The 25,474-nt window shown below is 43.5% G+C and overlaps 2 protein-coding genes across 4 annotated transcripts in view; both read left to right on the forward strand.

Annotated features, from left to right (window-relative positions):
* The window catches only part of ptk7b (protein tyrosine kinase 7b), a 60,901-nt gene extending 57,911 nt beyond the window's left edge, over positions 1-2,990 (forward strand). Inside the window, exons 17-19 of the mRNA XM_024297928.2 lie at positions 1,054-1,205; positions 1,285-1,463; positions 1,544-2,990. Of these exons, the coding sequence (XP_024153696.1) occupies positions 1,054-1,205; positions 1,285-1,463; positions 1,544-1,704 (492 nt within the window). The 3' untranslated portion in view covers positions 1,705-2,990. The remainder of the gene's footprint in view (positions 1-1,053; positions 1,206-1,284; positions 1,464-1,543) is intronic.
* Positions 2,991-5,123: 2,133 nt separating this feature from the next.
* Positions 5,124-25,112, forward strand: srfb (serum response factor b). 3 transcript variants are annotated; one of them, XM_036215641.1, is made up of 8 exons: positions 5,124-6,118; positions 8,276-8,542; positions 19,709-19,943; positions 22,350-22,514; positions 22,681-22,791; positions 22,976-23,173; positions 23,247-23,348; positions 23,643-25,112. In XM_036215641.1, exons 1-8 carry the CDS (start codon positions 5,501-5,503, stop codon positions 23,678-23,680), a joined length of 1,734 nt encoding a protein of 577 aa, XP_036071534.1. In that variant the 5' UTR covers positions 5,124-5,500; the 3' UTR covers positions 23,681-25,112. The 3 variants fall into 3 exon arrangements, with proteins under 3 accessions (XP_036071534.1, XP_024153198.1, XP_024153200.1); XM_024297430.2 differs by having other exon boundaries at positions 5,129-6,118; positions 23,247-23,323; XM_024297432.2 differs by lacking the exon at positions 22,350-22,514 and having other exon boundaries at positions 5,138-6,118; positions 23,247-23,323; positions 23,643-23,877.
* Positions 25,113-25,474: the final 362 nt, after the last annotated feature.

The following is a 25,474-nucleotide window of genomic DNA, read 5'->3' on the forward strand; positions in this document are numbered from 1 at the left end:
AACTAGATTCCGCCTCCAGCGGCCCCCGGCTGATTTGAGTTTGAGACCCCTGTCTTAGAGGTTTAAATGTAGCTCAAAGAAACTTAAAAAAGAAGAGCTGGGTTAATAGAATTGATTAATCAATTTGAATCAATTTAAGCCTAATAGATCAATAATCGATTCATAAAAGAAAAAAAAATCAATTTAGCATCTAAAGCTAAAGTCCGCTAGCATATGATGCTAACATTTATTGGAATTTCTCATAGGACGGCTAATGCTAACGCTCTGTCGACCTAAACATACATTTCTGACTAAATGAACATCTTTATAAACTCATAGGTATGAATTTTCAAAACTCTTATAAGGAAATATTTTTAAAGTAATTATTTGTGGTCTAAACACTGTTTTTGTTTGTTTTTTTTTCCAAACTGTCTTCTTCTTCTGCAATAAAATGTAATGCTGTAGCCCGATCGCCACCTAGTGGCCAAACTGAAACGCCCTCCAGGAAGAAGCAGCACTGTTTACAACGTTGATGATCTGAACATTTTTGTTAGTTTCTCTTTTTGAGAAACCATGAAACACTATATGCTTTTAATAATGTCATTATTTCATTAAGACATTTTACACTATGTGAACTGTATCAGATTGATATAAATATATTTAAATCATGTAGATTATTAATCTATTTCTAAACAAATGTGTATAAATTGAAATAAAGAATCGAAAAATATCAGAACTCAATCGATTCAGGCTCTTGAGAATCGAATGAAATCGTTTCTGGAAATATAATTGATACCCAGCCCTACAAAAATAAGTGACATTCCCTTGTTGCTCTCACATTTTTGACCAGAGTTTTGTGACAATTCAATGGGTGAACTTTTTGCTCATGCTGTGGATAACAAAAACCTCAGTTGCTTAGGAAATTTCAAAGTTAACTTTTGCCGATTCTTCTAAAAATTACATAGACTGGTTCGTCACCCTCAAGCGACCAAAACTTAAAATAGTTGCTATGGAGATAAAACAAACAGAAAACCAAAATTTTGAAAACACAAATGAACTTTCTTTTCTGTTCAGATTTCTATCTGTGCTCAAGTGGCTCGTGGCATGGAACACCTGTCCAACCATCGCTTCGTCCACAAAGACCTCGCTGCCCGAAACTGTCTAATCAACAGTCAGAGGAGGGTCAAGGTGTCCTCGCTTAGCCTCAGCAAGGACGTCTACAACAGGTGAAGAAAAACTCAGCAAGCACAAGAGGATGTGAGCTTTGAGGAGTAAAGTTCTTCTCTCTTCCACATGTGTGCACAGCGAGTACTATCACTACAGACAGTCGTGGATCCCGCTGCGCTGGCTGCCGTCAGAGTCCGTCTTTGAGGACGACCTGTCCACCAAGTCGGACGTGTGGGCCTTTGGCGTGCTGATGTGGGAAGTATTCAGTCACGGGGAAATGCCATATTCCAAACTCGGCGATGATGAGGTCTTGGAAGGTGAGAAAAGCCTCCTTCAGTCAGAACAGACGGCGTGTTTCTATGTTTCTGATCTGGATAATCGGTCCTCTGTGCTGCAGGTTTGAAGGCGGGGAAGCTGAAGCTGCCCCTCCCAGAGGGATGCCCCTCTAAAATCTACAAACTCATGACGCGCTGCTGGGCGCTCGGCCCCAAGGAGCGCCCGTCCTTCACCGACATCGTCCACATGCTGGGAGAGCTGCCGTCTGACAGCAAGGTTTAAGCAGGCCGTTCCCGCCACCCCCTCACCGCTAGGACTCAAATGCTGGATTATTAAAAGACCCGGGAGGTGGGATGAAGAGAGAAACAACTTTATGAATGGATCCAGAGTGTGGATCAGACTATTGCTGTTTAGTGTGAACGTCTCTGTGTGAGCCGCACTGGAGCTCCGCCTTAAATCCAACACAGATGACCTGCCCCCCTCGTCCGCCCGCCTGTTTGTGCGTGTGCACGCCGCTCTTTGAGAGAGCTTCCCAACCGCAGTGCCTCCACCCTTCACTCCCTGCTCCGCCCCAGAACCTGTGAAGAACGCCCCCCCCCACCAGCTCTGACAGAGAACCCTGCATCTTTTGGAGATGGACGCTCCTCAGACCAGTGAAAACATTGCTTCCGTTAAATCAGACCCCTCAACTTTGGGTGTACCCTAAAGTGTGTCTGTGTGTTTGTTTGATCAATGTCTGCAGAAGTGAAACATGTCTGCATGAAGGTTTGTTGTCTGTTACTTCACTGATTTACAACAATCCACGTCACCAACACAAGAAAAGATCATGTTTTATAGCCAAGGAACGGATGAGATTGTGCCAGTGTGAACTTTTCTATGTTTTTATAAAGTTGCTTTTCTATTTTCGAGGTGCTTTCTGTTGATGTGCAAAACCGACCAGAACACGCGGATGTTGCAGCGCGTGTTAACCCGCGATTGAAAGTCTTCAAAATCTGTCGAGGTCCAAAATGTTGTGTGTGTCGTTACAATGTGGACCATCACACCAGGCAAAGTGTAAATAATGTAGAAGTCATGCACTAACTTCACTTCAGACCATCCTTCTGCTTCTTATGGTGTTGTGTAGAAGGACACGCAGGTGCCTGCTTATTTATGATGAAGGTCCTGTTTTTTTTAATTATTTTTATTTTATACTGCAAAGGTACTTTGCTGCAAAAGTACTGTGAGGTAATCATGCTTTCATTCCCATTTCAGTCTGGACTCGATCTGAGCATGCTGACAATAAAACCCGACAAATGCAGGTAACCAGAATTCGTTTAAGTGCCTAGTAAATGAAGGATTATCTTAACCAGTTCCCTTTTTTTTGGATATCTAATCAAATGCAATTCCTTTTTTTATCAACTTCTTTTTATATATATGTGGTTTTTAGTGTAATGTTTTTGTTTTTATATGAATGCTAGGAACTCACTCCTCGGCTTTGTTTTAATATGCTTCAGCAAATGTTCACAATAATCAGATATATTCAAGACTATACATGCTGCTGTCAATAAAGGTTCATTCTTTTCACTGAGGCTGGTTTTCATCTGTTTTTTAGATGCTAGTTGACAATACTTTCATTTTTTATTACCTTTTTTTTTGTAATACCCTCTCAAATATTTGCTCAAAAACCTTTTCAAAATAAAAAAATCTCTATCATTTACTGTCTAAATATGAGCAGAAATGGAGTCAAAGTGGTCTTGTTGCACGTTCCACCTTATGGAAGAGTTCACAGCTTCTGCACGCAGCTGCGTGGTTAAAAATAACAGGAGTGATGTAATGTTGGCTAAGGTGTCCTGCAAAATGCTGTTCATGTTCTGTGGCTTGGAGATGCATGAGTTCTAAGACCTTAAAGACATTGTTCTATAAATATTTGGCGGGGATGTAAACAGAAGAATATGGAACTTTTACTGTGCAGTTCTGAAAAGATGTCAGTTTATTAAAAGTAACCTTAGCAGCAGCCACTAGGGGGAGGTATTTTCACTCTTATTTTTTCTTTTAGATTTAAATTAATTCAGGTATCAAAAAAGAACTTTGTCCAAGATCTCAAATAACACTAAAACAGTTGTTTTCACATTTGATTTTTATATTAGTTATTCATTGTAATCTGAGCTTGTGGAATTTCATAAATATATGTTAATTCTTGATTGAGACACTATTTCTAAATCCATTTGTTCTTAATTTGCATCATTTGTAAGGGTAACATATCGCTTCTTTACCAGTTTTGTTCTTGTTATAAATTATTTGGATGGATTTCAATTTTTTTGAAGTTATTTGTGGTATACTCATGTTCAAGCTGAAGCAAGATGCCTGACATTTAAGGCTATATATTGTAGGGCAAAAAACCCCAAAAAACTTGATTTATATTCTTGCATTTGTTGCAGCTCCTGAAGTTCCCACTGGAAGCTGGTTGTAAAAGGGAGCAATTTCCTGTTAACTCTCATAATTGTCCAAATTTTTCCTGATTTTCAAATACAATTCAAATGAATCTTAGTTTTGAGCTCAAAATTTGTTTTTGTTTTTTTGTTAAAGTCCCAACTCCAATCATCATTAGATCTATTGAAAAAGCGTTCCCAGTGGTCTTTTAGTTATGATTATGCTGCTTTAGTAAAAAATAAAAATAATAGTTTTCTTTGACATAGTTTCCGCAGACCGGCAGGAGTTTATTAGAAATTCCCCTTGTGATCAGTGCTGTTAATGTGGAGCAACTCCGTCCCCCTTTCCCCTCCCAGTTGCTAACAGCTCAGCTTGTGACCCGCCCAGTGTATTTTCTACATCACAAATACTACCCTTTTCAAACAGCATTTTTCTTTCCGTCTGCTCCTGATTCACACAATTTAAATAAATATATACAAAAAAAGCCATTTTGAGCTTGTTTTATTTACTTGTGTCCTCCATCATCAGAAAATGCTACAAGAATATGCTAAAAACAGTGTTTTCATTGGAGTGGGTCTTAAAGTTTGGTGATTATAGGCTATAGCTGCTCCAGATTTGATTAATTAATAAAGTTTTTGTATTAAGGAACCATCAGTATGAGGGGCAAAAGGTGTTTTGCACCAGATTTGACCTCAGAGCTCATTTCCATCCTAATTTTATTTAGGATATTTCTGGTGACCTCAGATCTTTGGTCCAGTCATCATATGTTTGCAACAAAGAGGGCAAACCAACAGGTGAGTTTGGGTTGATACTTGGACCCGAGCAGTTAGAAAGCCCCATGTAATTTCTATGGTCATTCTTGTGATTTATACATTGATTTATTGTTTATTTGTGAAGTTTTCAAACACATTTGTATGTATTTGAATTACAAAATGAGTATGAATCTCCGCTTAGCTAAATCTTAAAGTAATATGCAGCGGTAAAGTTTGTTTTTGTTGCGCTTTTTAGTGACACGAGTGTTGACGGTGACGTTGACATTAGTGCAACCATTTTGGTATTTATTCAAATAAGCTTGTCTCGTCGACCAATCCCAGCTGTATACAGATAATCCTAAACCAATCAGCAGGCGACGCTGTGACTCACCAAATAAGGACAGACAGCACCATATAAGGAAACGTTGTATCTCTTTATAAGGAGGAAAGTAGATCCCTGGTTTTCATATTACTCCGCTGCGGTGCTAACTTTTTTTAAAAACAGATGTTTTTTATGCATTTCGGATCCACGTAAACAGAATGATGTAGGAAAAGTGACGCTTTTACGAATTTGACAGCATAAATGTGTTGTTATTGTCTGTATTTTTAACTCATACGGAGAACTATGTGACGCAGCGGAGTCACATCAACGGAGCTGTTCGCACTTTCCTTTTTGAGAAAGTACGGAGAGTTTTGGAAATAGAGGAGGAGTGTGGACCGAACGGAGCCGGGTTCGCGGGTCCGGGGGCAGCATCACTTTCAAAGTTTGGATCACTAATGTCTCGTAGTGTCCAAACCAACTGAGCGGTTTGTTTACATTGCGTGGCCCCGGCGTGTGTGCGATATATCAGACACTCACGCAGCGCCACGCTCCAGCTTCTCTGGCTGGTGTCTCGAAACTCGGTTCACTAAATAGAATGTTACCCAGCCAGGCTGGATCGGTACCATCTGGAAACGGGTCAGCATCCGGCAAGGGCACCACAGGTCACGGTTCGGGGGTTGTCGGCGGCGGGATTCGTCCCGTCTTGGTCCGACCGGGGCTCAGCGACGGCTCGGGTGCAGCGGGGCGACACGGGGACGCGGTCGGGATGCTCGGAGCCAACGGTCCCGGCGGTTCGAGGGGCGCGAGGCCGGGAAACGGAACCGGTGTGAACCCTCTGCAGGCTGGCGTCCCGGGACACATGGTGGGGCTGAACGCGGGCGTCGTGATGCCCATGGGGGCCCGGTTCGACCCGGAGCGGGTGTGCAGCGGCTCCGACAACGACTCCGAGTCCGGGGACGACGACGACCCGGTGGGGTCACTCGGGGACACCAGGAGAGGGGTGAAGCGGGAGAGGGGGGAGATGGAGGCTGTGGCGGCGGGGCAGGAGATGGGAGTTACCCCCGGAGATTACGGCATGGTGTCCGGGGGAGTCGCCGGGGCGAAACCCGGGAAGAAGACCCGAGGGCGCGTGAAGATTAAGATGGAATTCATAGACAACAAGCTGAGGAGGTACACCACCTTCAGCAAAAGGAAGACGGGCATCATGAAGAAGGTGAGCACGTGCACGTTATGGATGATTGTTAAGTTATTATCAGTTGACAGCTCCTCAGAGGAGGGAAACATGAAGTCCCAAAGTTTGTTTTCAAGTCCTGACATCCTCCACAGAGGATGCAGGAACCCCCCACTCACCCCCTGAAGTTCAGCCCACATAAACTGCCGCTAGAATGGGGCTCAGCAAGGCTGCAGCCATGCATGCTGCAGCTGCAGGACTGCATGTGCCAACAGCCGGACCAGACGGTTGGGGTCAGCTGGAACCGGACCAGAGGATGGGCAGACCGGCTGTGCAATATGGTGCACCCAGAACCAGAACCTTGTTTATTGCGGTCATCTCAGAACCATGTCATTAAGCTCTTCACACTTGCAGAAAAAGTCTGTTCCATTTGTTGATCATCTAAAGGTAGTCATTTGGAGCCATATTCCATAAAAAAACTCTGTTTTTTAATTTTATTTTGCACAGCAAATGTACAGCACTATACTTGTGTGTTTTATGCATCCCAGACTGTTGTCGTGGAAACTGTGGTGTCTCCATGTGGGCTTTTGGCAACATGAGCAGTATTTGACACAATGAGGGGATGGAGATTTTTCAGAAAAATGTTGCCCACACTCTGTCAGCCCTGACAGAAACTGACAGGTGGGTGGAGTGGGAAGATTCATAGTAGCTAGCATGAACTTAAGTTTTATTTTGAAGGATGCATGTGAGGCTTTTGCATTTCCTTACATGCGTGGAGTTGTATCTGGACCTCCTTGGTCAAAAGGGGTTCCTTTGCATGTGTGTTTTTGTTCATTCACGATGAACTCTGTATCATTCAGGTGTTTTTAGAGAGCAGGTATCAGCAGCTGGTTTTCATTCACCACCTGAAATTGCTTCAGATAACAGGAATGTGGTGGGAAAATGATTATTAGGTTCTCTTCTGTTAAATCATGTTGAGCATGTGAGTCTTTTTCATTGGTTTTCACAGATTGGCATTTAGACTTGGATGAGGTCATTTTTCCTCATTCCGAAGAACAAAGAAAATCCTGAAAAGCTTTTTTTTTTTTTTTTTTTTTTTTTTTTTTTTTTAAAACAGCAAACTAATGAGAAAAGTTTTTATTAAAATAACTCCAGACCTTAAAGATTGGGGTAACTGAGATAAGTTTGCTTTTTTAACCCTTGATCCCAACCCTTCAAGAGTCCTTAAAATTAGCATTTAATGAAAGAAAAAAAAAAAAGTGACTTTTTTCATATCTGGAAATAAATTCAGGTGTCAAAGGGTTAAAATATGCCTGTTATTGTATAGAAATCCTGTTTAATGGCTCCGCTTTCATTGTGCCAAAGGAACCAATTAGGCATAGACACCCCCCCTCCACACACACACCTGCAGCTATTAATATTTATGTGAAAATCAGCCGAGCGAGGAGCCTTATTAAAGCTTCCTGTAAGTTCTGCTGCCGTCCGCGCTCAGGTTGACAAATGAGTCCATTTTTCCAGGCTGGATGTTGGCCAAACTCGGCGCTGGTGTTGTGGAAGCTCCTCCGCGGTGGCTAATAAAGGGGAGGTGTGAGTGGAGCAGAGCTGCTCCTCCTGGTGAGGAGGATGAGCAGCACTTATTGTTCTCGGCTGATACTCTGAAACTCAAACTTTGAGATAAAAGCTTTTACGGCGGCTCCATAAAGTTCCTTCATTTGAATGTGATTTGTGAGTTCTGGGGCGACGCCCCCGCTGGCGTACGCTGCGTGCTGAGGGGATGGCGGCGTTCCCTGACAGTAACAGGAGCATCTTCAGGATAAGCGATGAGTCTGCGGGGAGTTCAGTCTGAGTGCAGCTCAGGGAGGTGTTTGGTCGGATGTGAGTGTTGGATGAAGCTGTAGTTCCCTCAGTGAGGAGTTTGAGTCCAAGCATCTGCTGGAAGCGACTCTGTCATCCTCACTGTTGGGATGCGCTTCTCCTCGCCGTCTCTCAGCTTTAATTCTTATCTCCTGCTATTTTGGTTTCATCCGTGAAATGCGTCACACTTTTATTTATAGATTCCTGTGTTTTCTTGACTTTTCCGCAGGTTCACGTTGGAAGTCTCTGACTTTCCTTCTCCTGTTGAGATATTTGAGGATGTTTCTGCTCCAGTCTCTTTTCTCCCAGTCAGGTCTTAATGTTGTGTTGTTCCTCTCTTTCCAGGCGTATGAACTTTCCACCCTCACAGGAACCCAGGTTCTGCTGCTGGTGGCCAGTGAAACGGGTCACGTCTACACCTTCGCCACCCGAAAGCTCCAGCCCATGATTACCAGCGAAACGGGCAAGGCCTTGATCCAGACATGCCTGAACTCGCCGGACTCGCCGCCCCGCTCCGACCCCTCCATGGACCAGCGCATGAGCGCCACAGGCTTTGAGGAGACGGATCTTACCTACCAAGTGTCAGAGTCGGAGAGCATGGGAGACTCAAAGGTGAGCTTCAAGAGTGAGAGGTGCTTTCTTCTGTGGTCAGGAGGAGCAGATGAAGTCTTTACGACTCGCTCTGTTCTCTGATGAAGCTGCTGAGGGAGCACAGTGATGTGGTCAGAGGGAGCTGTGGAGGTTCAGGGTTGTCCTCTGTTGTTAAGCTCTGTTACACAACAGGTGGCCCATCACCGGACTCGAGGCCCGGTTTATCCTTCATAGCAATTTGTAATCACTCAGGTTGTATTGTCACAGGGGAATTGCCCCAATAGCTGTGAAATGTGACACAAGCTGATACCATCATCTGAAAGTGGAATTTTACACTCTGCAGTGCAATCGTCCATGTTGCACCATTTAACCTGAACTTATTTTGAGCAATTAGAAGCAAAATCAATCCTGAAGATTGTAGCTTCTATGTCTGAGGATTTCAAAGACGAGGACGCCGTTACTGTATCCTAAAAACAAGAGGAGTTATGCTACGTTCACACTGGGCATGTGATGCACGTTCAAGAACACACTTTTAGCTTATTTTGTTCACACTGGACTATCGCTACCCAATATTAACACAGTATTGGAGATTAACGGTGCAAATCTGGTGAATCTCGCTCCAAACTTTTTCTTTCCCAGTTCTGATCTGATACAAGAAGGACATATTGTGTTTTAGTTCAAGCTGAGCACAAACTGCAATTATAAAGGTCTCCGTCATAATCATTTTTGGCACTTCCGTGGACACCACCCTGACATTATTACTAAATCTGAGTCCCTTATTGGTCAAAGTTCAATTAACTTGTTTTTTTTTATTATTATAAAACAATTTTTTTACAGATAAATTGGAAAAAAAAAACAGAATCTCAAAATTTCCTATATAAAACACGGTAGACGATTGCGCCATCAGGCTTTAAAACCATAAACGCCACTCAGAAGTTTGTCGCTGTTATTGCATGCAGGTGAAACTGACCACAATATGAATTAGACTGCTCGATTGTGGTTCATATGCGATGATTGATCACTATAGGATGACTTTAGACTCGAATATCAGGCATATGAGGAGACTGAAGGAGCTTCCTATACTCCTCCCCTTTGACCTCTCCTCTAGAAGCAGATATGTCCGTGCAGGTGAGAAACATGGCGGCTTCTGGATCGCTGCGGCATTCTCTCATCATCTGATCCTCCGTTATTTACATTCATAACAAAAATTAATGAAATTATCACTTCAAATGTACATTTCTGCGCCGACACACTCGACCGTCCCCACCTGTGAGCAGTCACATGCTGGAAGCGAGGACCGCCCCCTCCCCTAGTGTTTACACAGCTTAAGCGTGCCCCTTTGAGGACGGCCCGTTAGGCCGCGTGCTGTTTTTACAGCCGCTAGCTGAGTGTGGGCGCGCTCCTTCGGGGTGGGAGCTGAACCTCGGCGTGCTGAGCTGCTCCGAAGCCCCCTCTGCTCATTGATAAAAATGAGATTCTGCCTCTGAGGCCATATATGGTATGGTTTCCCTGCCTGCTCTCTTGGCTGAGGCCCCTCACATTCCTTATAAGCTGCAGCTGTCTTTGGAGTCCTGTGATTTCACCCCCCACCCCCAGCCCTCTTCAGTGATATGGAGGGGAGGTATGGATGCAGATATGAGCGCGGCAGCCTGGAAACATCTAGACTTCCACTGCTCTGATGCCGTCTCCTGTGAGGAGTGGAGGTCAGAGTTCTCCACGCGGAGATGGTTGCCGTTCGGATGCAGCAGGTGGACGTGGTTTTTGCTCGGCTGCATGAGTGTCTGGATAGCATCCATCATGAGAGCAGGATGTCACGCAGAAGTCCAAGCTAGTCTAAACACAGAGCGCGCTCAGGGTGGTGGGGGAGGTGGAGAGTCCAAGAGAGACTATAAGGTGAAAGATGAGACAATTGATGGGAATTCTTACCTCTGGAGAGGATGTATTGTCCTGAGAACTTCCAGTAATACACAGCAACACCATGAAAAAAATGAATATTTGATCCAAGTTTCTTCTGCTTCTATGTCTGTAGTTCATCTGTTGATTGTCAGGTTTGGGTCAGAAGCTGGTGAAACATCTAAGAACCTCCAGAGAGCTGAAATCAATATAACAAAATATCAATACTCTTTGTTTTTAAGTTTAAAACCTCTGTTTTATAACAGAGGGGAAAAAAAGGTGAAAAAACTATTTCTTGTGTTGTGGTCACACCTGGCATGTGATGCGCTACAAGAAGGTGCTAAAGGTGTTTTTAGCCTTTGGTGTTCACATTGGACTCTCGCTACCTAATATTAATGCTGGTCTGCCACGAACAGTTGGCTTGGTGAAAAATGTCGTAGCAGTTCAAATCTGGTGAATCTTGCTCCAGGCTTTTTCTTTCTCAGCTCTATTCCCATATATGGAAAGCTTGGTGTCACAGAACTGCAATTATTAATTTCTCCTCTGTTATCAATATTCAAACGGTTGGCATTTCCATATGTTAAAAGGAAGTCACCCAAATCCTGATTGGTTAACTGGTTTACCTTTCGTGTGTTTTGCATGTAGAGCCTGAAAATAGTTGTAAAATTTAGCGTAGTGACGCACAGACACGAAAGTTTTGAACGCAGAAACCCAAAACTTGCATCTTGAACGTGTGTTTCCGTGCTCTGTGTGAATGTAGCTTTAGATGTTTTCTCCACATTTATCATAAAAACGTTAAAAGGTTTATTAGTACTCATTTATAATGTTGTGGAAGGATATTGTTTAAATTTTGTTGTAGCATTAAAATATTGAATTGTGCCATTGAGTTGGAAGTTCTTTTTTCCTGATAGTTTTCTCCTATAATAAGCCCCGACTACGACCCCTCCAATGCCATGCTCAACAGCTGAATAGTCATTTTTGCTGTGAAACACAATGCGGTTCGTTGTGTCTGAGCTTTGAGCTCTTCTAGATGAAACGTTAGAGTTTTAACGTTGGACGAGAAGCACTGGAAGCAGCAACATTTCTTCATTTGAAAATCCTGCATTTCTGTAGAAACTGTCAGCTTGTTTTCATTTTTTCCCACACATTTCTTCACATTTAGACTTAATGATATTTAATAAATGGATCAGAGCTGTGCGGTTCTGGATGATTTGGTTCTGATCTTCTGTCTCCTGCAGAAGGAAGCCGCTCTGAACTGCTTTGAGGCAGTCGTGACTTAAACGCATCGTACCAAAAAAAAAAAGAGGGATTTCATAAATGTTTTTATCACCACATCTAAAACAAATAATAAAGTTATAGCGCCTGCTTTGTGCTCCCACGCAGGAAAACAGAACACTATATTTCCCAACTGTTCCTTCTTAATATTGTGTCACAGTTTGGGTTACAGTAGAGTTGATGGTCTCTTCTTTAAGACAATTTGAGGTTATTTCACAATAAATCCTTTCAATTTATTTTGGGATTTCTTGTCGGATCTGAAGGTTGATCAGCCACCTTTTGTCCTTTAAGTCATTTTGTTTTGTGACAAGACTTGTTGTGAGCTTTCTCTGAAGGCGATGAGTCTTTCTGTAATGGTGTTTGGCTGCCCTGGTCAGCTCAGTACCGCCTGCTTTGCTGAAAGGATCCTTGTGAAGAGGACGCAGTGGTGCACTAGAGGCCTGTGACTCAGATGTTTGGAAAAATCTGACATTTTACTACGGTTATGCACAAAATCAAAAACGGCAAATCCCAGACTGGGAAGGAACTCTGTGGTTTTGAGGGATGTGGAGATTTAAGGACTTGCAGGAAAAGTTTTTATTTCTGTTTACAACTAATTTCCTAATTCTGAACCTGCTCCACGTCGTCATGTATCCCCCCTCTTTCTCCACGTCTTCTCTTCCTTCCTTCACCCCCTCTTTCTGATCCGCCTGTCAGAGTTGTTTAAAATCCTGATTAATTTCATTTAATCATTTCTCCTTTTCTGAGTGAGACCAGCAGAGAATCTCCTCCACCCTCCTCTTCTTCACCTCCCCTGACTCTCTGGAGGCTTTTGGGTGACAGAGCTGACGGCTTCATGATTGGTTGAACGTGCGTGAAGCATGTCGGCGTGTTAAAGTGGGAGGAAAGCAGCAAACCCCCTCCTCCACCCCCTTATTTTACAGCGAGCAACTGGACAGGTCAGCCGCCATTGGCTGCACCTCCTCCACTTGGGCTGCCTTGCCTTTTTTAGCAGTCCCAAAAGGAGCTGCGAATTCCATGTTGCTGGCAGGGTGACAGACTGGGAGACGGGAGCCAGCAAATGGGAGATTAGACGAGGCCCAGTCACCAGAAGAAAGCACAATCCCAGCACAGCACCAGCCTGCCAGTTGTCACCTTCAGTTTGGAGTGATTAATCCACCATGAACAGGGAATCATGTGTGTCCGTCTCCTCTGGTTCCTCTCTCAGGTCTTTGTGAGCTGTAGGAGAACCTGAAGAGGATCAGTTTTCCAGATACACTTCTCACACGAAGTTATGGATATCATTTACATGAGTGCTTTTACTGTTTAGTCTGAAGTTTAATGAAATATCTAAAAGTTCCCTTTGACATGACTAATAATGAACGAGGAGAAACACAGTGTATATTAATTTGATATTTATTTCACCAAAAATCAAAGCAATAATAATTATTATTACTATGTCAATAGAGAGTATTTCCACCGTTTGCCGCAGTAGGGCAGTCGACCCCTGATCGGAAGATTGCAGGTTTGATTGCCCTCCCATGTGTCAAAGTGTCCTTGGGCAAGACACTGAACCCCACATCTGATCTGGTGGTTATAGGTTGGCGTCAGTGTGTGAATGTGTATGTGTGGGTGAATGGGACTGCGACTGCGCTTTACTACCTTCAAGGAAAGTAGTAAAACGTTATACAAGTATTCACCATTTACCATAATGTCTCTGCAAAGGGACATGACTCATCATTGAACAGGACGGTGACCATTGCTGTGCTGTCCAGGTCACATAGTCAAACGTTCACAGTGGTCTCTTGATGTCAGTGGAGTCACCTGCAACAGCTGTCAATCATTCGAGTCAAAGCGGTGAAGTCGATTGTGAATAGTTTGTCTGGAAACTCGAGTACCCTCATATTTGGTAAACGGGTCTGCAGCTGTGTGGCATTAGCAAAACCATGTCTGAGTGCAGAGATCTTTAGGTACTGACCATGGTTGTGGTCTATCACATGCAGGGCTCCACTCCAGCTCTGTCACAAACTGTCAGTAGTTCTATGTCTTATTGAAAGTCTACTGATGACACTTTGAGACTCACTAAGTTCACCTGCAATATCTGACTGTCTACTACCAACCTGAATGTGCGCTGTGGTCTTGCTAGTCAGTTAAGCACCATCATGTGTGTATGGTTGTTTGAATGATGAACTTGAAACGACTTACTGGGAAAATCGCCTTTTTATCCCCACAGAATGTTGACATTGATGCCACATTGAAAATATTTTTAATTTAGAAGTTTTTGGGTCTAATAATGAAGACACACTGCACACAGTGATACCATTATGTGGAAAACACTAAATGAGGTGTGTCTATCACCACAAAACAGCCACCTCTCTATCCCCAAAACTAGTGAAGTGAACCAAAAAGCTATCTTTACAACATTCATAAGTTGTTCCACTATATCCATAGATTATAGGGAGTTAGGTGGCGGCCATAGGACGGCTGTGGGGCGGCGGTAGAGCGGTCTTCCTCTGATTCAAAGATTTCAGGGTCATTTCCTGCCTTTCTCACCAATGTGTTGAAGTGTCCTTGGGCAAGACATTGGTCCCCAAATTGCCTCCGGTGGTTTTAAGTTGGAATTGGTCTTCAGAAGCTGTGCTGCCATCAGTGTGAATACGACCGTGACTGTCATTTATCTGTACTGTATGTTAGTAAAAGCTGTCAAATCCTCTATTGTCAAAGATTATCAAAGACTTCCAACAAAGATCAGGATTTACTACAATTTATCGACATAAATCTGTTTTCTCACTGAAAAGTTTCATTTATTTTCAGTTGTTCTAGTCCACTTGGCTGTATTGATCCATCTCTGTGTTGTAGTGATTGGTGCAGCATGAGAATCAATAGACCAGCTCCAGGTAAAGCTGGATGTTCTGCACATATTTCTGCTGACGTCTGGTAACGGGGACGCTCATGGTGATGAAGAAATGCAATAACAGCTGAATATGGAGCTGATGATGAGTTTATGTTGAAGATAGACATTTTTGGGGTTTTTAAGCTTCTGGTTTTAATTGGTTTGTCAATTAAATTGATCGTGTGAGCCCATGTGTACGAGTTAATGTAATCCAGACATAATGATGGGTAACGTTAGGAGTTTGATCAGACTAGAAAAAAAAATCATAATAAACTTTACTTAAAAGATCGAATCATTAAATCTAAAGATCAGTTTTCCATAAGGCATTTTTCCTCATGAAAAAACAGTTTCTGTAATGAAAAATTCAAAATTTTTACGCTGAAAGTTTTTACTTTTTAACAGCTGAATCATTCAGGGATGTAAAAACAACTTTTCTAAACAAACCCAGTTGGATTTGGAACAGAAACATTGAGTCAATATTGACCAGGATTGGCTGCAGTTCTGTGGTGAAACAGAAAAGCACCGATCAAGTCGCTCACACCACAGCAACACGTTCAGCTGCAGGCAGATTCTTTATAGACCAATAATGAAGACATGAGTCACTTCAACATTCTGTGAAAATGTTCATTTAATAATAATGATAATCATCAATGCAGCCTTGGAGCAACTCTGCTGCTCCATTGAACTATAGCGTGATTCCAACGGGAAACCGAGGAAAGGATTCTTCTTCTTCTCAGTCAGTATAGAAGGACTGAACCAGATGAAGGACTGTGATAGAAACGATAGAAAGTCTAAATGCTTTAAGATGAAAAACAAAAACTCCAGTCAGTGTCTGTTAAAGGTCACCTGGAAGAATTTAGGGAAAATAAAAAATCAAATGAATTTCATTGACTGTCTATGAGAACTGGACTGAGTGACTCTTCCCTTCTGGCAAGGAGGAAGTGGCTATAAGAAACCAAAATCCCATAGACTTCCATAGAGAAATTAACAGCTATTGCACAATCATTCTATTTCTCAGAATAACCAGTATTGCTCTGATAGCCTTTTGAACATGTTCTTTAGTCATGATATTATTTATGTAGTTCAAGCTATTCAAGTGGTAAATGGACCAGATACTTAAATAAAAGTAGGTGGAGCCTTCTGGCCCCCATATCCAATGATCAAAACTTTTGACAGATTTTGTATAGCCTGCTTTCATGGTTTAAGGGTGTGGCCTTCCAACAAACTTACTCCTGATTGGCTAGATTGGTTGCCATAGAAACATAAACTCAGACTGACTGGGACCAATCACTGTTTACTGTCTGGCTTCAATGTTGTGGCGACCATATTGCAAAAAGAGTTGACTGAATTGACTGTTTGGTAGGAGTTAGTAATAAACCATTTTCTTATGGATGACATCACACTCACTCAGTCCAGTTCTCATGTACAGTCAATGTTTTTTATGTTTAATCACAAAAAAATTTGAAAGCTTTTACAAACACAGATAAACAGAGCAGTTCAAGAACTGCACAGCTTTATTCTGAACATTTTGACTTTGTTCTGCTTCCATCAGTTGATCTTCTGAAATTCTGTATCCTCCATAAGTATGTTTGAAGTTTAAAGTGGAAATGTGAGAGGAAGAGAGAATGTTTGAGACAAATTATTGAAGAAAAAAACTCAACTCGTTGGAAATTTCAAACTAGAAACCAACATTTGTTTTTTTTTTATCTAATTGGAAGGGTTCCTAAATTTCTAATATAAATCCAACAATAATAGACCTTACAGTAATCAGATTACCATCAGACTTATGTTTGATATGAATGGTAGGGATTTACTAGCAGCTGTGGAAGACCCCTAGAGGCTTTGGTTAACTGAAGACCGTCTGAGTCTTCAGCGCTGGCTGCTCCAGTGTTTACTGTTGGCTGTGCTGACTCTGAAATGAAAGCCGGCGCCGTTTATAGCCGGAGCGTTTGAACGGCAGACACACGGGTCAAACACAACAGTAGGTCAGTGGAAGTCTCTTTATAGGTCACGCAGATAATGCAGCTCTGAATGCTGGGTAATCAGACGCTCTGCACCTTTTTGAAGCCAAACTCTGTGCATGTCAGGCCTCCTGCGGTGCAGAGAAAAGTCGATGCGTTTGCCTCCACTAAGAGGAGAAGTGAAGTGAGGGTTGGAAGAGTCCGTCCTGTCCTCGGCCATTTTTTTGAACAAATCTCAGAAGAAAGGAGCACCAGGAACGCTCAGACCTGTGGCGTTTCTGACATCTTTACATGTGGTCTCCTGCTGCCTCATCTGGCCTGGAGAAGGGTTAACACCCCCCCAGAGGGGCTCGGGTTTCCTGCCAGCTGTCTGCACCCTCAGCTGTTTGAAACATACTCACTCGCAGCTTCAAACTCATGCTTTTAGCTCTCCAGGTTGGCCTCCTTGCTGAACTTTGGTCTCCTGTGTGACCGAAGCAGACCAAAGAGGAGAAATGGTTCTGAAGAACTGAACCTAAAGAGTTCCTGCAGCAGGGGCCGTGTGCAGACCTCTGTGGTCAGGAGGTTACAGTGAGAGGAGGACGATGGTCGCGTTTTAGAATCAATATGAGGTCTAGGGCGGACCTGGTGAGTTTATGATATGGTACGAAAGTGAGAGTCGTGTTCTTGTTGAAGGGTCCTCCTGTTCAGTGATGTCTACATGAAAAAGCTTCAGTTCCTGAGTTTAGATGTTTGATATTGCTCCACACAGTGTTTAGATCAGACGGCAGAGCAGCAGCTCTGTTTGTTCCTCCCCCTCTGACGCGTGAGCTGCTGTTTAACCACAGAGGTAAAGGACCTTGGACGGACGCTTCACTCCTATTAACTTTTAGCTCCCTACAGTTCCGGATTCTCATTCTCCTGCAGGAGTTCTGCAGGTTCTGATGGAACCATGCGTCTGCAATCATTGAATCCTCCTTGGACTTCTTGTTGCCCTCCCCACCCCTCCACGAGCAGTGGTGTGGGGTCAGACTCTGCTTGTGTGCATGTCTGTGGTTGTAAGGTCTTATCAGGAGAGTCCATGCTGGATTCTCCACCTCTCACCCACGTAATCAGTCACATATAAAAACCAACAGAACTTTGCCAAGACAGGTTAGCATTACCTGCTTCTGTGTTTGCTATAAATGATGAACTTTAATGGATTTTAAATGTATAAAAGTTTTTTTCCAGAATGACCGTGGTCTTCACCTTCATTCTCACTGAGCTTTACTTTCTTATTCTCAGTTTTTCTGTAATCCGGTCAGTGTTTGCATGCAGATGAAGTCTTTTATTCTGAAAGAACAGAGGATCCTGTTTTCAAATAATTGACTCTGTGGGTGCCCAAATTGATCATGAACCTCCCACTGCCGTGCTCAACAGTAGTTTTGAAGTAGTTTTGAACTCATTTGCTCCACGTATTTTACATGAAACTTTTCAAACTTAATCTTGGCTCCTTACTTTTTTTTCCCTCAAATAAGTCAAAGTTTTACTTTATTTTTGCCTATTTTACAATAAACCACTAATTATTTCATGAATTGATGATGGCTCCAGAGAGACCTAGACCAGTTCACTTACAGAAGATGCTTCTCACACAGAGCCTGAAGCTTTTCATTTAATAATGCGGTCCAACCTTGGAGCTAAAAACAAACATGTTTCCTATGTCAAATATTTGTGAGGTTATCACCTCAATGCTGCCCTCAAAACAAAGACTCAATGCAAGCCACACACTTGAGCAAATTCCAGTTTATAGTTCATTTTCCTGTCGGCAGAGATAGGCGGATTAGTGTTGCGTTACGTTGCATATCAGCTTGGCGTTGGTCGGTGAAGTCCTAGTGCTCTGCTGTGACCGTGTTCCTGTTGCAGTAAACACAATCCGCTGAGTTCTGCAGCATCTTCTTGAAAAGTTTGGATTTATTCACACATGCAGTTTAAATGACATATTCTGTACAGTGAGTGTCCACTAACCCATGTTGTTATTCATGCTTGGATTTACTTCTGCAGAAAAATTAGCTTCACTGAGGACCCTAATCTGAATGTTTTTGGACCATGGAGAGCAGCTGAACCACCTGGAGAACTTGATGCACATTTATGCTCCACACCTCCACTGTTGGAACTCAGTCCCATAAAATAAAGACCCACAGCAGGAGTTGAGCTGCTTCCCATCCTGCTATTAAAGATCATTAGTATCATGGAAGAAGTGATGGTGTAAGAGCACCGATGGAGGTTCGGAAGTGCTTTATAGTCCCTGTCTAACACCCACTCCTCTCATCACGCAGCCCACTCACCAACACATCAGTACATTAGCCGTGATGCAGCATCTCCCCTCTTTTGATCATCTCATCTGCCGAGTTTCTTTGTCTGTTTCTGCAGAGTTCCCCTGTTGCCTGGTCAGTTGTCATAGTGACATTGTAACACGAGTGATGCTTTTGTTCCTCCTCGACACGTTCGGATGGAGCCGCAGGATAAAAGAAGGTGCTTCTAGGCGGGTTCAGATGTTCTGGGATGTTTCTACACGGTTAGCTTTGGTCTCTGGGGAACCTTAAGAACAATTTTCAATATTTGTTTGCAATTAGCTCCAAAGGTCTGACTAAAACTGTCATAAGTGCTGCTGATTTATTAGTCTGTGGTGCGCTGCTTCTTTATTTACTCCAGAGAGTGAAGGGAATGGCCTGCGTTGATGGTATTTTATCTTTTGGTTCAGGTGAAAATGAACTTGTTCTGCCTTTTTTCTGGATTCTGCTTCCATTGGTGAGGCATTAAGATTGAGAAGACTGCAGCATGGGAATGTTGGGCTTTCTGAACAGGAAAAAAAAAACACATTTTGATCAGTAACTTCCAGTTTGAAGCATTTTTTTAATGCAGTTCTCTATGAAGCCACTAGGAGGTTCTCCTGCAGGCGTGCTGGTTCTTGTTCACTGATGTGTAACTTTTGCACATAAAGTTGTGGCAGGGTATTGTCATTTCATAAACTTATTTTTGTAACTTTGTTACCAAATGTGGGCGTGGCCTATTGGTTGATGGACCTTCATCTCCACAGTAATCTTCTAAGGCTAACCAGCCAAGATGAACACAAAACCTGAGCTAAAAATTGTATTCTCAGAACTTTTCAGCCTTACTCCTACATATTTATTGGTTCTAAATCTATTCTGTTTCTGATCCTGGTCACAGGAAGCCCTGAAGCCCACGTTCACGGTGGCCAACATACCGGGCACCACCAGCAGCGCGCCCTCCACCGTGCCCACCACCTCCACCACCATGCAGGTGAGCAGCGGCCCGTCCTTCCCCATCACCAACTACATGGCGCCGGCGTCGGCCAGCAGCAACGTCAGTGCAAATGGGACCGTCCTGAAAACCGCCCCTGCAGGAGTCATGCAGCTGCCCAGCGGCTTCACCTTCATGCCTGGTAGGTGGGGTGTGACCCCCGTGGTGGGACGTCCTCCTGAGATTCTTCTCGCGCTCTCGGTTTATACCGGCTTTCTGCTGCTGGGTTTCCTGGGGAGCCACGCTTGCTGTTCACCGTCTCTGCCTTTGATTGCCACTTGGGGACAAGGATAATTAGATTGGGGGGACAATTGACCCAGCTTCAAGCTCCATAATTAGTCATGAATATTCAATCAAAGATGGATTCTGCTGAAACGATAATTAAGACTCAACCTATGCAGTCTGGTCCTCAGTGATGCAGAACTAGACATGACCTTTGGTGGGGGGTGACCCCCCCCAAAAAAAACAGCCATTCTGGACTGAAAGACCAGATTTTCACAAATTTTCTTTCTTCCAGCTCCTTTAAGAGAAAATGTAACTCCCACTACAAATTCAACAACTGGACAAAATTTGCACTCATGGTGTCTGTGACGACATCACACCCGGAGAAACTGTGCAAATGGGGTCAAAGTTTCTCATGGAGCTCATTTTTTATTTTTATTTTTTTAAATGCACTAAAAAAAACACACATGTTGGGAAAATCCAAGGGAGGCATTGAAATCATTACGGGATGGGTACAGGCCCTACGGCTTGGGGCAAAGTTTGAAATTTGGCGATTTTTACATTTTCCCACAGTATGGGAAAAGAAAACTTTTGTTCAAGCGATCTTGAAATGTCACACACATGCCGCCAGCTTAAGTCTACAATTACAGCTGGAAGAAGCTGCCATCTTGAGTTAAAAAAAAAAAAGCGCCTTTAATACCAGTTACTAATTTAAACTCCTCCTAGGGTTTTTGATCCATCTTTTTTTTTTTTTTCAACTTGTCCTGTCCAACAGCTGAGCAGATGGATACGAGCTGAAAGCCTCTTGTGTTAGACAGATTTTACCTTCACAACAGGCGTTAATGATCCTCTTCCACACAGTGTATATTTGTATAAACCCCTTTTGTATTTTATGCTAAACTTTATTTATATTGATTATGTTTGTATCTTTTTTTTCTTTTTTTTTTTTTGTTGGACCGGATGGAAAAGAAGTGATCTATCTTTTTCTCACTCATTGAGCATTGTTGGGAAGCTACTGGGGTTTTAAAGTAAAGTAAATATTGGTTTTAAAGTTTGTCAATTTTGAACGGCGTTACCATGGCGAGCTCGCAAAAGAGGCATTCCCCTGTGGGTCGCACATTTTCTATCAGAATATTATGAAAAATGTAATGGATGAATCGTTGACTTAATCTGAACGACATATGATATGAACATATTAGAAATATGGGTGTGGTTAACACAAACCTCTGTTGCCAAGGAAATCCGAAAGTTTACTTTTGCTGATTCTTCTTAAAATTAAATAGACCTGTTCGTCACCCCCAGGCGACCAAAAAATAAAACGGTTGCTATGGTGATAAAACCAACAGAAAAGCTACTATTTTGAAATTTACATGAATTTGTCAGGTGCGGGTCTGATCATGGTGGCAGAGGCAGAAGGGGGAGAGTGAGGGGGGCAGCGAGGACGAATTCTTTAAAAAAAAATTTAAGAAGGAACACCAGATGATTGTCTTTTCTACTGAAAGATTTTTGTAAAAAAGTATATTGCTATTTTGTCATTTCAGTCAGGCACTGAGTTGACCGCCTCAGCTGAAAGGACGGACAAATGCTGCCCTCTAAAGGGTCCTTGCTGTTGTTTTTGACTGACAACCCCCCCCTGCCCTTTTCCCCTCTTTTCCTGCCTTCTCTCTATCTGCTGAGTCCTCTGCTCCTCCTCACCACCTGTCTGCCACATAGCAGCAGTGCCAGGTGGAACAACAACCCCCCCACCACACTGAAAGCTCCACAGTTGACAGCTTGAAAGTCCCGCCCCCCCCATTGCTGCAGCAGCTACCTATGGAGCCCCGACCATATGTGAGGGTGTGACTCCAGAACCGGGCAGCGCCTCATCCTTATGTGACCATCGCTCAAACGCTCTTCTGTATGGGAAAACGAGATGTTTTTGTGGACCCACCCCCACCAACCCACCCCCCCATGGATGGGCCATACTCAAACAAAGGTTGTTGACTGATAATTTTTGAAACCACGTCGCTGCTCTGACTGGAGTGGGTTAATATTAAACTCATATTTCCACATCACGTGCTGGACTTAAAGTTCTGACAAGATAAATAAAGGCGCCGGGTCATCAGTTTTTAGACCCGCCTCGGTCACGGCGTTTCAGCAGATCTGGACTCGAACTGCAGCAACACAGATAATGACAACGGAGGATTTCACTTTTTGTTGTTTTTGAATGCTCATAAATAAACAAACTTCTTCCTTTTTTGTGAGCTTTTCTTCCAGCTGTACCTGCCTTTCACCTTTAGTCTCCCCCCCTCTTTCTCTGTGTGTGTGCGTGCACGTGTGTCTGCAGCCGGCACTCCTCTCCCCCCCGGCACCCCCACCATTCCTCTGAGCCAGTTGCAGCAGCACTCCCTGGCGCTCCAGGGGCAGCATGGCCAGGCGCTGGCCGCCGCCCAACCGCCGCAGCAGGGACAGCAGGCTGTCTTCCGCTTCCCTGCTGCTGTCTCCCTCACAGGTGACCCGCTCTGCATGGTACCCCCCACCTGTTAATCCCACCCTCTTCCTCTGCTTTGACAACCTAACGTAACGCTCGAGCTGGTGACTGCACCAGCGCATGGCGCCCCCACTGTTACGACCCTCCCCTGGAAACCGGACCGGCTTCATGTCCTCTGTGTTTGCAGGACCCGGCATTCCCCAGCAGCTCCAGGCCATCCAGGTCCATCCCAACACGCAGCCCACCTCCAACAGCGACAGCAGCCCCGACATCTCCCACACCTCCACCAACTCCACCAGTAGGTCCCGTCCTTCTGTCTCCATCCACCCACATTCAGCTTCTGCACCTCCTTCAACAAGTTTGTGCCTCACTAAATATTTGTGCCTCTGAAAGGGCTAAAACACAGCCAACAGGGTTTAAGCGCCATCTGCTGGTGGATGCAGCTGTTGCTGTAAGCGACACCTCCCTCTCTTTCTATGCAGCAACCGTAAGTCTCCCAGCAACCATCGTCACTTCGTCGGTGCCGACGTCTGTGGCGGGTCACATGATGTACCCCAGCCCTCACACAGTCATGTACGCGTCCACGCCGGCGCTGGCTGACGGAGGGCTGGCCGTGCTCAACGCCTTCTCCCAGGGAACCTCCGCCATGCAGGTGTCCCATGCACAAGCCCAGGACACGGGTGAGACGCTGCCCCGCCCACCGTGGAAAGCGCATGTGTCCCAGCTGCTGTAACGAGGTGTTGTCTTCGTCAGGTGCTGTCTCTCAGGTGTTCCTCACTGCACCTCCAGGAACGGTGCAGATTCCCGTCTCGGCTGTGCAGCTACACCCAGTACGGCAAGATCTGCATTTTACAAGTGAAACTCTCATATTCCCTCTGCAACCAGCATGCCACGTTGACTGCACTGATGCATCCTAACAGAGCGGTGCCACCAACACGCCTCCGTTTGTTTAACCATCTGCAGGCGTTGCTGCCAAACTCACAAACGCTTGCAGCCCCGCATGTGAATCAGAAACACCAATAACTGGATAAATATCAGAGCTGTTTTGTGGCTTTTCATTGTGTCATGATTCCCAGCAGGAACGCCGTCTGTGCTGACTTGTGATTGGCTGTTTGTGGCATCTTCTCACGACCCTGTGTTGTGCCGCAGATGGTGATTGGGCAGCAGACGAGCGGCGGCAGCAGTAATTTGACGGAGCTCCAGGTCGTCAACCTGGACGCAGCGCAGAGCTCGAAGAGCGACTGACGGACGGACGGCTAGAGCTGTTTAACACAACAAACACACACAGATCTCTATTTATTGATGCCTTCCTAAAAAAAGCTTCACTTCACTCTTTTGAATGTGATTTCTACATATTAAAACACAATCAGGGGCAAACGTGTAACCGAGCCCGGTCAGTTAGTTTTTTTTTTTTTGGTATAAAATGTGTAAATATAAATATGTATATCGCAAATGAATAGGAAATATATCACTGTAACATCAGAGCCTATTTTCTACGCTGTTAGATTGTGTTACTTTTGTCGTGTGAGCATGTATTTTGGGGGTAAAGTGTAATTACAGACACACGCTTCAGGTGCCAGAGCTTCACACCAGCCAAAGAGACGTTTCGTCTGAATGTTCCAGCGGTTTCAGCACAACCTTTGCTTTGGGGCAGGGCAAAGAAAAACATACATTTGGAAATGTAAATATAGTTTTTTTTTTTTTTTTTTTTAATATTAATGAAGTGTATTTTTAGTCGTCTCAGTTTTTTTTAAGGAGACGATACGATTTAAAAGCAGAGTAATTTACACAAATGTGTATTCAATATTCTTTCACATGGTTTGATTTACTGTCACTAGTTTTTCACTACCAAACAGGTAAAAAACAATCTGGATTATGAAAGTAATTTTCTGGATTATAATCTTTGCACGAGCAGCTGAGGAAGTGACAGATTTGGATTTACTGCCATTGTAGATTTTCTTTTCCTGGAACATTTTAAATAACCAACGGTTAACATGACTCATAATCCCATTAATCCATACTCTGACATTTGGTTGTGAAAATGATAATGTGATTAAAACTTAATGGGAGTAAACTGATTCTTCAGTTGATTGGTTTTAAAGGCGATTCTCATTTTTGCTCTGGTTTGTCTTTTGATGGAAGCAAAAACTGTAAAGTGTTTGCCGATTAGTAATTTATCTTCAAGTGAAGCAGATTTAAGTCCAGGATAATCAGTCACGATGGGTTTCTTCAGATGATGAGACGTTTTTAAAAAAACTCCTTATGGATTCTGAGCCTAACCGACTGCAATCACTGAGTCGAGCCTTTCTGCACCGTAGTGCCTCTTTATCTGTGGCTGATTTCTGAAGATGCAGGAGTTTCTTCCTTTGAAGCCGTCACCCAATCCTCCAGTTCTCCTCCGGCTCTCCAGAAGGAGCCGGATCCCTGAGCAGAGGAGGGTGGAGTTTACTCCCTGCTCCTTCTGAGGAAAAGGACTTTTTCTGATGGGTATAAAGGAATGTTTATTTTGAAAGATTGAATAGATTTTAGTGGTTTTCACCTCATCACTGACAGAAATGCTCTATTTGTGTATTTTTGTTTTACTGTACAAACATTTTGTAATAAAACAAGATTACTTAACAATCTGAAGAACGTTTCTATCTGAAAATGTCTCATTTGGATGGAGATCTTTCAAAAGTTCTGCTTTAGTTGCAGAGAGAACCTGAAGAAATGTTGAAATCACACAAACTGAGACGTACCATACTGACTTCAGTTTAAACGAAGGCAAATGAGATGATCTGAGCTGAACAGAACCAGGAGAACCCAGAGGTCCACTGAAGCTTCTTCTGTCGCTGTGAAAGTTAGAAACTCAAAAAAAAAATCTTTTCTGCATGCACTTAACACCAGGTAGTATTTCTCTATTGAGAGAGTACACAGTATATATGTATGTATATATACACAGCTGTACAGTTGATACAAAATGTGCATGACTGACAATTTAA

This window comes from Oryzias melastigma, linkage group LG15, assembly GCF_002922805.2.
Source record: "Oryzias melastigma strain HK-1 linkage group LG15, ASM292280v2, whole genome shotgun sequence".
NCBI lineage: Eukaryota > Metazoa > Chordata > Actinopteri > Beloniformes > Adrianichthyidae > Oryzias > Oryzias melastigma.